Source organism: Pteropus alecto, unplaced genomic scaffold (genome assembly GCF_000325575.1).
Source record: "Pteropus alecto unplaced genomic scaffold, ASM32557v1 scaffold190, whole genome shotgun sequence".
NCBI lineage: Eukaryota > Metazoa > Chordata > Mammalia > Chiroptera > Pteropodidae > Pteropus > Pteropus alecto.
In genome coordinates, this window is record NW_006430462.1 from 207,842 (window position 1) to 223,037 (window position 15,196).

The 15,196-nt window shown below is 42.7% G+C and overlaps 2 protein-coding genes across 2 annotated transcripts in view; one reads left to right on the forward strand and one right to left on the reverse strand.

The window, feature by feature from the left end:
- The window catches only part of SGSM1 (small G protein signaling modulator 1), an 83,809-nt gene extending 75,228 nt beyond the window's left edge, over nt 1-8,581 (forward strand). The window contains exons 22-25 of the mRNA XM_006904859.3: nt 3,581-3,690; nt 4,940-5,036; nt 6,048-6,215; nt 8,446-8,581. Of these exons, the coding sequence (XP_006904921.2) occupies nt 3,581-3,690; nt 4,940-5,036; nt 6,048-6,215; nt 8,446-8,534 (464 nt within the window). The 3' untranslated portion in view covers nt 8,535-8,581. The remainder of the gene's footprint in view (nt 1-3,580; nt 3,691-4,939; nt 5,037-6,047; nt 6,216-8,445) is intronic.
- Nucleotides 8,582-14,087: 5,506 nt separating this feature from the next.
- TMEM211 (transmembrane protein 211) overlaps nt 14,088-15,196 on the reverse strand; it is a 3,813-nt gene continuing 2,704 nt past the window's right edge. The window contains exon 3 of the mRNA XM_006904957.1: nt 14,088-14,350. Coding sequence (XP_006905019.1) covers nt 14,088-14,350 — 263 coding nt within the window. The remainder of the gene's footprint in view (nt 14,351-15,196) is intronic.

Below are 15,196 nucleotides of genomic sequence, written 5' to 3' on the forward strand. Positions count from 1 at the left end.
TCTTCAACAAAATAATAGCAAACCAAATCTGGCAAGAGATAAAAAGAAATATACCATGACCAAATGAGATTTATCTCTGGAATGCAAGGCTGGTTCAATGTATGAAAATCAATTAATGTAATTCACCACATTAGTAGAATACAGGACAAAAACCATATGATCGTCTCAATTGTCAATTAAATGGCATTTGACAATTTTCAGCACGCTTTCATGATAAAAATACTCAACAAACTAGGAGTAGAAGGAGGCTTCTTCAACATGATAAAAGGCACCTATGAAAAACCTAGAGCTAGACTGATTACTTTCCCCAAAAAGTCAGGAGTAAGACAAGGATGTACACTTTTGTCACAGAAGTTTCAAGCCAAGACAATTAGGGAAGAAAGACTCAAAAGGCATGAGATTGGAAAACAATTAAAACCATCTCGATTTACATTTAGGAAATGCTAAGGAATCAAAAACATATTAGAACTAATAAATGAGTTCGATAAGGTTACAGGACACAAAATCTATGTACAAAAGTCGATTGTATTTCTATACAATTGCAATGAATAATCCAAAAATGAAATTAGGAAGGAAATTCCATTTGCAATAGCCTCTAAAAGAAGAAATATTTATGAATAAGTTTAACTTAAGAAGTGCAAGATTTGTACTCCAAAAACCACAAAACATCGTTTAAAGAAATTAAAGAGATAAATAAATGGTAAAATCTCATGCTCATAGATCAGAAGACCTAGTATTGTTAAGATGGCAGTACATTCTAAATTGATGTAGACTTCATGCAGTTTAATGACAGGTCAGAATCCCAGCCTTCTTTTTTTTTTTTTTTTTTGCAAAAATTGACATGCTGACCCTAAAATTCATATGGAAATTCAAGGGACCAAGAATAGTGAAATCAGTTTTGGAAAAGAAGAAAAGGTTAGGGACACACACTTTCCAATTTCAAAACCCACTACAAAGTTACCGTAATCAAGACAGTGTGGCACTTCCATAAAGATAGACATGTAGATCAACGGAATAGAATTGAGTCCAGAAATAAACCCTTTCATATGTGGTCAGTTGATTTTGACAATATGCCAAGACATTTCAACTGCTGAAACACTGTGTATCCACACACAAAAGATTGAAGTTGGGTTCCTACCTCACACTGTATATAAAAATACTAACTTAAAATGAATCATAAACTAAAATGTCAAAGCTAAAACCATAAAATTATTAGAAGAAAACATAGGCATAAGCATTTGTGACCTTGGGTTAGGCAATGGTTGCTTAGATGTGACACCAAAAGCATAAAGTGACAAAATAAAAAGTAGGTAAATTGGCCTTCAATTGGACATCTGCGCTTCAAAGAACACTATTAAGAAAATGAAGAGAACCCAGAAAATGGAAGAAAATATTTGCAAATCACATATATCATTAGGAACTTGTATTAAAAAAATATAAAGAACTCTTACAACTCAACACTAAAAAGATCAATAAACCAATTAAAAATAGGCAGAGGTTTTAAATAGGCATTTCTCAATACAATAGAAGACGTACAAGTGGCCAGTAAGAGCATTAAAAGATGCTCAGAATCTTTACTCATTAGGGAAATACAAATCAAAACCACAGTGAGATCCACTTCACACCCACTCAGATGGCTAGAATAAAAACGACAGAAAAGAAGTGTTACTGGGGATGTGGAGAAATCGGAGCTCTCAGACATTTCTAGTGGGATTGTGAAATGGTGCAGCCACTTAGGAAAACAGTTTGGCAGTTCCTTATAATAACATAGAGTTACCTTATGATCCAGCAATTCCATTCATAGATATATCCTCAAGAGAAATGAAAACATATGTTCATACAAATATTTTTACACGAATGTGCCCGATAGCTTTATTCTTAATAGCCAAAAAGTGGAAACAACCCAAATGTTCATCAACAGAGGAACAAGTAAACAAATGGTGGTGTAGCCATACAATGGAATATTATTTGGCAAAAAAAAAAAAAAAAAGATCTGATACATACTACAATGTGAATGAACCTTGAAAATACCATGCTGAGTGAAAGAAGCCAGAAACAAAAGACCACATATTATATGATTTCATTTATATGAAATGTCCAGAACAGGGAAATCTGTAGAGACAGTGGTTGACAGGTACTGGAGATAGGGAAATGAGCAAAGACTGCCAATGCATACAGGGTATCATCGGGGTGATGAAAATGTTCTCAAATACATAGTGATGATGGTTATACAACTCCAAGTATACTAAACTGACCTGAACTGCACATTTAAAAGGGTGAATTTTATGGTATGTAAATCTCAATTAGGCTGTTATAAAAATGGGGAGCATAACTCCCTACTCTGTAGGCGTGGGCTGCGTTAGTGACTTCCTTCCCAGAAGTTCGGTGGAGAAGTGGTGGGAGTGAGAGAGAAACTGTACAGTGGAGAAACCTGGCAAACACTGCCTCGGCCAGAGACCAAGATCAGCATCGACAGTTACATGTCATGTTGACAGTTATATCCTTGATGTGATGCGATTAGAATGGCATGTGACTGACCTATGTGGTCTTTCTCCCAATGACCCATAATCCTAGCCATATGAGAAAAACACTAGACAAATTCCAGTAGGCATTCTATAGATTACTTGACAAGAACTCCTTAAAGCTGTCACGGTCATCAAAAACAAAGCCTGAGAAACCCTAGTAGAGCCTAAGGAAACATGACAACTATATGTAATGTGTTATCCTGGATGTGTTTTTAGAACAAAAAAAGAACATTATGTAAAAAACTATGGACTTTAGGTAATAATGTATCATCAGTGGATCATTAATTGTAACAGATGTACCATATTTATATGTTAGTAATAGTAACTGGTGTGGGGTATATGGAAACTGTCTTAATTTTCTTTTAATTCTATCAATTTTTCTAAAAAATAAAGTCTTTTTAAAAATGAATGGGATTCTGCTGTGCCTTGGGAAACCTCATAATTTTCCCCAACATTATTAGGTGTTAGGAACAAAAAAAAAGTACCATTTTCAAATAAATTTTTTAAACACTGGGTTAAACGGTATGAAACAGATTTCATTTCTTTATTGTAGGACTTCTCAGAGACTTTCCTTTCTTAATGTGTGGAGCGACTCTGTAATCAGCATTTTGCAAAGTTATTTGACCATTTCTTTGCATAATGCCTATAAACACCCTCCCAATATTGATGTTTGCTGTTTTAATGTAGTGGTTCTCAGATTTGAGAATCTCACGAACCCCGTAGAATTTCAAAAAAGAAAATAAAAGTTTGGAACCAACGATACATTGTCAACTTTTTATTATAGCAAATAGGATTCTTTAAAACAGAGCATTTGCCATCATCATCATTTCCTAAAAGAAAAGTTATTTTACCACCTCAAGGCGGGAAGTAGGTAATTACTTTAAGATTGGAGAGCATATGCCTTCACATGGAACACACTGGCATGCCATTGCCACATGTTTCTCATTTGTCTGTGGACATTATGAACCAGCTCAGGGCCCTAGACCATCACTCTGGGACCTCGATTTCTTTGGACAGTGGCGGAGTTGACTGTTTCTCCTGGGCTCTTTCCCCAGAGGCCCTCGCCTTCAGCTGCTTCACAGAGCTCATGAAGAGGATGAACCAGAACTTCCCTCACGGAGGTGCCATGGACACGCACTTTGCCAACATGAGGTCACTAATCCAGGTATGATCCATTCCTATTCAATAATATAAGTTACTCCAACTGACCTTAAGTCAACTGAATGGCTAAGCCTGGTTTAACTCAGCTCAGTAACTTGATTCTGCTTGAACTCAATTCGGTTCAACTCAACTCAGCCCACCTCATTTGAACTCAAAAACTCAATCAGCTCAACCTTAATTCAGCAACTAAAATCAAGCCCATTGGACTGAGCATTTACTTGGTCCAGGCACTGTGACCACAACAATGAAGGAGATGTGGATGTATGATTTTATTAGTCCTTTTCCTCAAAGTAATGTTTGGGTATGTTCCTCACACACACACAGTTTTATTGAGATGTAATTCATATACCATAAAATCACCCTTTTTAAATGTATAATTCGCTTGTTTTTAGAATATTCACAATTGTGAAACCATCATCACTATCTAATTTAAGAACATTTTTATCATCTCAAAAAAGAAACTCCATACCCAGTAACGTCAGTCCCTTTCCCCAATACCTGGCAACCACTGATCGACTTTCCATCTCCATAGCCTTTACCTATTCTTTAAGTTCCATATAAAGAGAATCATATAATATATTGCTTTTGAGTCAGGCTTCTTTTACTTACTATAACATTTTCATGGTCCATCCATGCTGCAGCATATGTCAGTACGTCATTCATTTTTATGGCTGAATAATGTACTGTTGTGTGGATATACCGTATTTTGTTTATCCATTCATCTGTTGATGGACATTTGGGTTGTTTCCATTTGGGGGCTTTACGAATGGAAAGATATTACAAATAGTGCTGCTGTGCACATTCAAGTACACATTTTTATATGGACATAGTTTTCATTTTTTTGAGAATAGATCTAGGAACGGAATTGCAGCCACACCATTTTATATTCCCACCAGCAACATAACGAGGGTTCCAGTTTCTCTATCCTTGCCAACACTTTGCTGTCTGTCATTTTTATAGCCATCCTAGTGGGTGTAAAGTGGTACCAAATATGATTTTGACTTGTGTTTTCCTAATGATGCATAATGAGTAGTTCTCATGTGCATATTGGCCATTTGCATATCTTCTTGGAGAAATGACTGGGTTAGGTTGAGCTAGATTGATTTACATTTCAGATCCCATTTCTTAGCTCCATTTGGTTGTTAAGGTTTGCAGGGCGTCCGGCATGGAGATGTATCATTATTTATTCAGCTGTCCCTTCTGGTTCAGCCTTTTCCCATGAGGCTGATGTCCACCTTTCCTTCCTCTGACAGATCCTGGACTCAGAGCTCTTTGAGCTGATGCATCAGAATGGGGACTACACCCACTTCTACTTCTGCTACCGCTGGTTTCTGCTGGATTTCAAGCGAGGTACAGATTTCAAATTGGGGCCTTGTACCCGGTCTCTTTGTAGCCGAATCTCAGGGGTAAAGATACCATGGAGCAAAACCAATGGAAAAGAGTAGCTAGCACCCATTTACTGAGTTCTGTCGGTTTACCCACCTTATTCTTGCAATGCCACTAAGCGGTAGGTGTCGTTACAGTCCCTGTTTTACAATGTGGAAACTAAGGCTGAGAAGAATTAAATTCACAGCTAGGTAGAGTAAAGCCAGGATCTGAGCCCCGCCCTCTGTCTACCCTCTAAGGCCAGTTCCCTTCTATTCTGTTATGCTGCCTGTCACAGACCAAGAACTTTGAAGCTCATAGAGCACGTTTCACATGTGACTTAGAAATCATGTATAACAAAGTACATTGCAACTGTGCAAATATGGGGTGATGCTAAGAATAATAATATCTGACACCTATGGAGGTGTTCATTAAGTACCAGGTACTAGTGCTGAGCCATTTCTGTGTATTATCTCTTTTGTCTTGTATTACTGTTGGCACCACCCCACTTAGAGATGAGGAAAAAGAGAGGCTCATGGAGGAAAGGAACTGACCCAAGGTCACCTTCCTAGTAAGCGATGAAGCTAGGATTCAGACTGAGTCTATTAGACATAGAAAGCCTTACTCTTAACCATGGCTCTATTCTATCTCTTCACTAGATGCAGAGGCAGCAGCCAGCTCTGCATGTGTGCAGGGGGAAAGGGAGATACATCCCATGGGTGCTAAAGGAGATGGAGGATGCAGGGCAAGAGGGGGCACTGGTCAAGGGGCAGAGCAGGGACAGGTCAGTGTCAATCAAACGTACGCATGCGCACTTCCTCCACTTGTAGAATGTCAGAGCTGGAAACTTACAACCCACCTGGTTTGTATAGCCTGTTTTACAGACAGGTAAAACCGAGGCTTCTGATGGTCAAATGGCAGAGTCAAGGGCAGGCAACACCGTGAGCTCTGTGGCTGACTCTCTCCCCATACGTGTGCGTGTTGATGTCTTGGCAGAACTCGTCTACGATGATGTCTTCTCTGTCTGGGAGACCATCTGGGCAGCCAAACATGTCTCATCTGCCCACTACGTCCTGTTCATTGCACTGGCTCTGGTGGAGGTCTACCGGGACATCATCTTAGAGAACAACATGGATTTCACAGACATCATCAAATTCTTTAATGGTACCCACATGACCAGGGTCTCCTCTGAGGGCTGTGGGCTTCTGGAGGGATGGAAATTCACTGAGATTGACACACAGTGAAGGGGCTGAAGGGGGGTTCTTCTCATTTTTTTTGCCTATTTCCAAATGAGTGAGTTAACATCTTGTAATGCTGAAGGATCATTTTTCTTGGATCTGGCAGCAGAGCATATGTGGTGAATTCAGGCTTGAGGGCAAACCCTGGCTCTGCCACTAACAGCTGTGCCCATGGACAAGTCACTTATCCTCTCTCTAAACATTCACTTCCTCATACGTGAAATGGGGTAACGGTGTCTGCTTCCAAGGGTCGATGTGCGTAGGAAAAGCAGGCACAGGAAGGCAGGTGAAGTGACATGAAAAAGGCATGGCCTTTTAAGTCAGGCAGATGTGGATTTTGATCCCAGCTCTGCCAAAATGGTGCTAACAACACCACCCTCACAGAGATGTCAGAACAATTAAATGAGATAGAAATAAAGCCTATCACATGATACCTGGCCCATATGAGGGGACCCATAGCTGGAAGCTATTGCTACCATTATTACTATTTAACATTGTTTTTTTAAGCAAAGAAGGTTTTGGAAAAAACAAAACTGATCCTAGTATATCGTCACAACAAAGAAATTGACATTGGTATGTTACTATTAACTAAATTACAGACTTTATTTGATTTCATCTAGTTTTTAATTCATGTCCTTTTTCTGCTCCAGGATCCAATCCAGAAAACCACATTGTGTTTAGTGGGTTCATTAAAAAAATTTTTTTCTAGCCAGTCTTTTCCACAGTCGTACATATTTTTATGATATTAACCATTACAGAATCCAGTTGTATCATTTTTTTCTGCTCAATTTTTATTTATTGATTTATGCATTTATTTATTTACTTGTTTGTTTTTAGGTGAGGCAACCCTTGGTTGACCTCACAGATTGCAAGGACCCTGTCATCTTACAATCCCTTATTTTTTATTTTTTACACCTACAGCACCTTGTCTTCCTAGGTGGTCTCCCATCCAAGTACTAACCAGACCCGACCCTGCTTACTGCTCAATTTTTTAAAACTGCCTTCCATATAATCACTTTTTAATACCTCAGAATATTCCTCAAAGCAACTATCCAAAACTTACTGAATCATCTCCTGTTATTGAGCATCTAGGCTGTCTTCAGTTTGAGTGTGTGATTGAGAACCCAAAGCAGTTCCTAGCTTAGTCTAGAGGTTCCCAAACTTTCTCAGTTCATGGCAAGCCAGGTCAAAAATTCCTCTTAGCAAATAGATGAGTCTGAACCAATTAATATGCATTTATACACTAACAACTTAGCAGACATTTGAAAGATAATACACTTAAGTCAAAAGAAATTATTTTATTACATTCTTAAATATAACTACAATTACTAAAGGGATCTATGCACCCTCTGGGCTTTGCACAGCTTCTCAAACCTACAGTCAGGTTGGACACCACCCCCTTCATTTCCTGTTCCAGTGATTTGTGGTATACTTTTTATCACAGCAACCACTTACCGAAAACCTAGCTTTGCGAAGCTAAAAAGTCATCGATTGGGATGGAGTGCAGTTTGTGAATTCATTCACATTAGCAGTTTATGTAGTGTTCAAGAGATGTGAAGTATCACTGTGTTTCCTTCAAATTTTTTTGTGAGTTCACAGAAGCACCCTAGGGTACCTTGGCACCCAGTTTGGGAACCGTGATCTTCCTGCCTTTTTTTTTTTTTTTCTACTAAATGATTTCTTATGACATTCTGCTTTAAAGATCTGATCGTTTTGTGTGGCTCTTGATAAAATTATTATTTTTGCTTTCTTTCCTCCCCTCTCCTGTTGCTTTCTTCCTTTCATACTTTTAAGCATCTGCTGTGTGCCGGGATGGCTTTCTTATAAAGTTCCCAATCGTTGTATTTGTGGGAAGGGGGTGGGAAGACATAACATTTTTTAGCACACCCTGAACGAACGTCATCCCGTCTGATCTCACAGTAACCTCGTGAAGTAGGTGCTGTTACAGTCCCCATTTTACAGACAAGGAAATGGGGGAAACGGGGATCCAGAGATGCCGGCCCTCCCCAAGATCTCTGTTTCCGGAACCACTTGGGGGATGATGCCAGATAATGATGATGGGGACACCCCAAAGGCCCCTCTAGGGGCTGGAAGTGTGTCCTAAGGATGGACACAGAAGGAGGCTCATGAGATGTTGTTGCCTTCTGCTTTTTCAGAAATGGCCGAGCGACACAACACCAAGCAGGTCCTGAAGCTGGCCCGCGGCCTCGTGTACAAGGTGCAGACTCTGATCGAGAACAAGTGACGGCCGCTTTACTCAGGCGGTGTCAGTGGAGCTGCCACCTGCCTGTTCTGCCCGTTTCCCTCCCGGCCGCCCTGGGAGTGAGTGAGGTCCTGGTATCTGTTCATGAGTATGGACTTCTGTGCAAAGAGACACTGACCTACAATGGCTGCCAGGCAGCGAGGTCGAGGGGTTGCCCCTTGAGTTCAGCCTTATGTTTTCCTGTTTGACCAAAGATTGCCCACGTCTGGGATTCCTCCCTTGTGGGAGTCGTTGATGGATGGAGCGAGCATCTCCAGAATTATCTCCTCTCTCTCTTCTTCTCTCCCACATCCCTCCAAACTGTCTTGTCAGGTGAAACTTGGGGAGGGAAGTTTTGAAAATTGGTGTAGGAGAAGTCTATGGGACTACCTCTATGTTTCGAAAGGGGCCTTTGGAGATGTTCCAGAACATGGCTGGAACACTGGCGTGGAGCAGGGTTTCTGCACCTCAGCACTATTGACATTTAGGCTGGGTCGTTCTGTTTTGAGAGATGCTGTCCTGTGCACTGTAGGACATTGAGCAGCATGCCTGGCCTCTACTTGCTATATGCCAGTAGCATCCTCTTCCCCACCCCAGTTGTGACAACCTAGAATGTCCCCAGATATGCCACATGTCCCCATTTGAGACCCATTGGCTAAGAGGGGCTACCAGTGAATCTCCCAACCCACTCTCTTTCTACCTAAGCCACCCGTGTCCTGAGGCTTTCTCCCATTTAGAAACAGCACACAGGAGCCCTACACATGTCTCCCCTTGAGGTTTGGGGACCCATTTGTTGTTTTCTCTCATTTTTCTCCTCTGCCTGACCCCAGGAGAGACTTCTTTTCTTCTTTTTAAGAAAGGGGTCTTCCTGCAAGGATGGTGGAATCCCTCCCAGAGGTGTCTGTAGGCTTGTGATGTCTGACACTCTCCTGGGTCCGCCCCTCTGGCAGGGTGGAGTCTGCATCTCCTTCCTCTCCCTCCAGGGCAGACCTCGCCACAATCCGTCTGGTGCTCCAGAAGCTTGGAAGCTGTGTGTTGGAGGTCAGGGATGCCGCCTTTTCCCCAAGTGCCCTTGCTCACTCAGGACAAAGGAGAAAAAGGAGGACAGGTTGGCCAGGGTAGATGTGTGTGTGTGTTTTCCTCGGGTAATGTCTGCTGGTGAATTAGCGCCCAGATCACAGCTAGGTGTGGAAACAGTCCCCTCCATGTCTTTACACAAAGGGTCACCAAGCTACAGACAGATCCTGAGTTAGCTAGTTCACTCTGCCCACCTGTCCTTTCAGAAGAGCAGTCCTGCCAAGTCCTCTTTTCTGAGAATGCAGAATCAGGAGAAACAGTGAGTCAGGGTGGAATACTCTTCCCAAGAATGGCAGGTAGGATTTTGCAGAGGGGAGCAGACATGTAAAGCACACTGAAGTATTGGCAGAGGGGGTGCATCAGTCCTCCCTCCCTGATCAAATCAGGACTGGAGAAATCCTTTCTCTGCATACCTGTGAAGGCTCTTTCCTGGGTCACAGCGCCTTCAACTGTACCTGAAGCCTGGTGGGGCCTCTTAGGCAGGACAGACAAGGCCCAGATAGCCCTTGATTCTGAAGAGTGTACATCTTCTCGCCCTGGTCCCCCACCTTCCCAAGATGGGAAAAAGTGTGTGAAAGGCCCCTCCAGAGAAACGTGTCTTTTGTCCCTCAGCTATTCACTACAGAGGACGTTATGTTAGCAAGACCCAGGTCTTAGACCTTCTGATTCTTATTTATTTTTATGACAGACTAGTCACAAACTATAGCACACGATCTCTTCTCTGCCTTCTCTCGTGGTGTTCCAGAGGAATGTCTGTGGTTGTGGTTTGGAATAACTCACATTTATTCAGCTTACTGTGCTTATTCAGGTCTCTGTATGTTGTGCGTGTCCTCATGTCCTGGAATCGAATGCGTGGGGTCACTCTATCTATTGAGTGCCCTTTTCTCAGTGTTGCCAACATATCTTGTATCTGTTTACTGGTGAATTGTGTCTATATAGAGAAAATATATATATAAATAGAGAAATGTGTGAATCTGGGTTGTTTTTGTTTCTATGTCTTGGGGAATTTTTTTAATATGTAAGAAAGAAATGTTTGCTTCTGAAGACTAGCCTCCCATCCCCACCTCAGTGACCCATACCCAGATGGGATCAGATTCTCATGAGAGCTGCCTGGTCTCTCCCTAGAAAGTTCAAAGCAGGTTAACCTCTTCTCACTCCTTGTATCAGTTAGCTGTTACCACAAGTAAAGCTGTGTAACAAACTACCCCAAATCTTTATGGCTTAAAACACATTTATTTAGCTTGTGAGTCTATGGTGAACAATATGGACTAGGTTCAGCTGTTAGGTTCTTCTGGCCTCAGCTGGACTTCTCTATGTGTCTGTGGTCAGCTGATGGCCAGCTGGGCGACTTGGCTTCTGATACTGGGCTGGCTGTTGGCTAGAGCAATGAGAGAGACTGGGCTATGTATCTCTCAGCCTCTAGCAGGCTGGCTCAGGCTTATTTACATGGCCATGATGGCACTTTCCAAGAGAGCAAACAGAAATGTGCAAGGCCTCTTGAGGACTAAGCCTGGAAACGGCATAGTCATTTCTGCCACATTCTCTTGGTCAGAGTAAGTCATGTGTCTGAGCTCAGATTCAGAGGGTGGGGAATAGACTCCACCACTTGAGGGGCAGCTTTGAACACTGTTATTGAAAAGGGGTGTGGATACGGGCAGGGAAATCATTGAGGCCATTTTGTAAACAGTGTACCGTGTATCCCAAGGTCCATACACAAGAGGGGTCCTCACATAGGGATGCTTTCCTCACTGCACCTCAGTTTCCCTGAGCTCCCATCATTCACCTTGCTCAGGTTCTCAGGTGAGTCTCTGAAACCTAAGAGAATATGGCTTCTGGAGAACTTGGGAAGGGACGAGCTCTGGGCCTTCATGGGCTGTGACGGAGGAACAGTGCAGTTAGGTGTGTGAGGCCATCAGTTCTTAGCAGGAGCAACATCCATGCTGACTCTGCAGTTCACATCTGACTCTACTGAGTCAGGAAAGATCTCACAGGTTTCCTTGCTTCTGGCGTTGAAGCCACTGTGCACATTGAGAGCTTGAGTCCAGGACAGGTACAGACTCTAGAGGAACACAATTTGATCCTTTTTGAAGTACCAGTTTGCCACTTCATTGCTAAGTCAAGCCCTGGCAGAATTCAGAAGACCCATAGGACCGTGCACTTCTCCGGGAACTTGCCAATCCCTTAAGATGTTATGCAGGAATCTTCCACTATCTTTATTCTTTATTCACATTTGTGGGCACAGTGATTTCTTTATTCAAATTTGTGGGCACAGTGATTTCTAGGCTTTGAAGGTGCAGGGCTCCTTGCAAACAGTGTACACTTTTTGTTTTGAAGAGAAAATAGAACAGATTCTGCTGTCTTTTGTCAAATAAAGACAGAGTCTTTCTGTAAATGGTTCTGCTTTATGGGCTGGAGAATTGCTCCCTTTGGCATTGCTGAAACAGTTCAAAGGGAGGATTAAGGAACTTGGGGGTCACTGTGACGTTATTACAGAGAGGAGATGGCACACCCCAAGTGCACATGGGTGATGTGGGCTGAGTTTAGGCTTCTACTTGATGGCATCCACTTGCTGCTTTTTGCACTGGGGTGGTGCTTGGGGCTCAAGGAACCTTGAGAACTCAGGAAGGGGCGGGTTCTGAGCCCTCTTGGGCTGTGACAGAGGAATCTTCCCAAGGAGACTTACTTGCATCAAGATGCTCCTGCAGAAGCTGGAAACACGTCTCTGATCTCTAAGTTCATTTGAATACCTTGTGGTGGCTTCCTCAGTTTTCTATTACTTTATTTCATTATTTTATTACTTTTTTTTTTTTTTTTAAAGCTGTTACGCTGTCCTATTGTTCTGTCCAAAAGATGAATTCAAGCTACATTCTCTGCGGTCTGTGTGTTTTCAAAGTAATAGAATCACTCCTGGGGATTGTTTATGGATATTCTTGGGTGAACATTTAAAGCCAGAAGAGTTTGACCAAGATGAGCTGGGTGGAAGCAGAGGAAGCAAATCCAGGTGTGATTTTGCATCTTCCATAGAATCTGACAGACTTGGGTTCAAATCCCAGCTCTGCTGCTGATTAACTATGTGGCTTTGGACAAGTGACTTTACCTCCTTGAACCTCAGTTTTCACTTCTGTGAAATGGGGATAATAAAGCCTCCCTTAAAGAGAGATTTGGGCCTTGAATGTTTTTGCCTGCCTAGCCTCCTTCCACTGTTCTAGTACCAGCACCTTCTCCCATCTTCAGGAGAACTGTCTCTTTCACTATAACCATGGCCTTCTGGTGAAATGGCTGACTTGCCCCTCCCCCAAGAGGTAGGCACATGACCCAGTTCTGTCTAATCAGATACCTTCCCTGAGATTTATATATACCAAGAAAGGAGGAAGCTTACTCTTTCTTCTGCTGCAGCCAAGCTGGGGGATGCCAGCCTAGAGCTGCCTGTGACTGTGTCTCCTGCAGGTAGGAGAGCAGGCATGGTTAGATCCAGGTGTTCAGAGGAAGTCCTTAGCACTCCACCTCTGTCCATCTCATGGTGTCACTCTCCTCCCTGCTGGCTTATACACATCCATCCCCATCTCAACCAATCATTCCAACCAGGCTTGATTGGCTAGAAGGGTTCCTATGTCCATCTTTAAGCTTGGGGCAGTCAGAGAGTTGCCGAGGTCATGAGTTGCCAAGGGAATTTTAGGGGCTGCTCCTGAAGAAGGGCAATGGGATTGTGATAGGCAAAAGCAGCAGATTTGATTCCAGCATCCTTGGCAGACATAGCAGTGCATGCAAGGTGGTAGAGGTGTGAAGAGGCCTTCTTTGGGCTCGGAATTCAGTGTGGCTGGAGGGAGATGTGCAGGGGTTGGGCGAGTGACAAGAAAGAGGCTGAAAGAAGCAGTCAGAATGGGATCATGAAGTACCCCAAATAACAGTGAAGTTTCCATATCAGTGGGATTTTTTTGGAAGGGTGAGATAGGTTCCTAACTCCCGTCTCCCCATTCCTACCCCAACTCAGGACAAACTTGTATATAAGGGACACCTACTAGATATTTGATGGGAAAATGAATCATTCTCAAGTTCTCCAAGAGAGGAACAGTTATAAAAGGGAAGGAAGAAAGAGAGAATATCACATGCCCATTAAAAGATGTAGTATTTGAGTGACAACCATGGACTCAGAATTACCCTAGGCACTTTTCATGAAAAGATTTAATTCTCACCACAATCCTATCAGGTCAGGATTATAATAATAGTAGCTAAAGTCTATTGAACACTGTGTGCCTAATGTGCTGAGTGTTTTATTTACATACATCATCTCATAACAATCGTATGAGAGAGTCAATAATATTTTACCCGTCCCCCCATCACTTTATGGAAGAGTACACTGAGGTCCAGACAGGTGAAGTGACTTGCCTGAGATCACATAGCAAGGATGTAGCAGAGCTGGGTACGCAGTGATTTCGTATAGCTGTACCATGGGCTCTTTTTGCTCCTTCTGAGAAATTTTTATTTGCTTATTTCTGGCACTAGGATGATTTTCTCAGTGTCACTGGAGAAGAGGATGGTCCTCCCCTGAACTTTGGTCATGCGGGAACAGCTGATCACAGGCAGGAGGCTGGCCAGGACTGCATTGAGGATGGCGGTCCCATAGCCCCAGGCCAGTTTGCAGTGTCCACTGTAGTACACAGAAGAGGCACCGCAGGCTTCCTTGGCAAATGGGGAGGCCAGGCTGGTGGGGAAAACCAGCAGGCCCACAATGGTGGTGGTGGCTTGAGAAGGCAGGAAGGAAAACCAGCGTGTCGGTCAGGGGCTGTGGACTAACCTTCCATCCTGGGACTCACTTATCCACCTTCCTGTTCACCTACCTATCTATCCACCCACCCCTCCATCTAGCCATTTATCCATCCATTCATTTGCTTATTTATCAGCTCATCTATCCTTTCAAAAAATTTTTATTAAAGTATAGTTGGTAAACAATATTGTCTTAGTTTCAGGTATGCAACATAGTGATTTGACAGTTATATACCTTACAGTATGATCACAATAAGTCTGGTAACCATCTGTCACCATGCAAAGTTATGTATCATAATAACTCATCTATCTACCCATCACTCAATTACCTTTCCACCCATCTGTCCATCTAGTCATCTATCCATTCAACCATATTTCAATCCACTCATTCTCTCCACCCCTATATCCACCTATTCATTCACTCATCTACCCATCTATCCACCTGCCCACTTAGCCACCTGCCCCCGACCCATTCCTCCATCCATCCATCCAGCCAGCCAGCCATCCTCCATTCATCCATCCATATTCTAATCTACCCATTTTCCTTATCTATCCATCCACCCATCCATCTATCCACTAATATATCCATTATTCATCCATCAGTTCATCCACCCACTTACCCACCCATTCATTCATTTATTCACCAACCAACCCATCCATCCATGCATTTGTTCACCAAAACTGTTAGAGGTGCTGTGGTGGGCACTGATGAGACTAAAGAAATGGACTGTTCGCCTCCTCACCTTAGGCACTCCTCGTGGAGGAGAATCAGATGAACCCTCAGCCTCCCTTGCTGCCCTAAAGCCACACTGGTCCACTTCCAG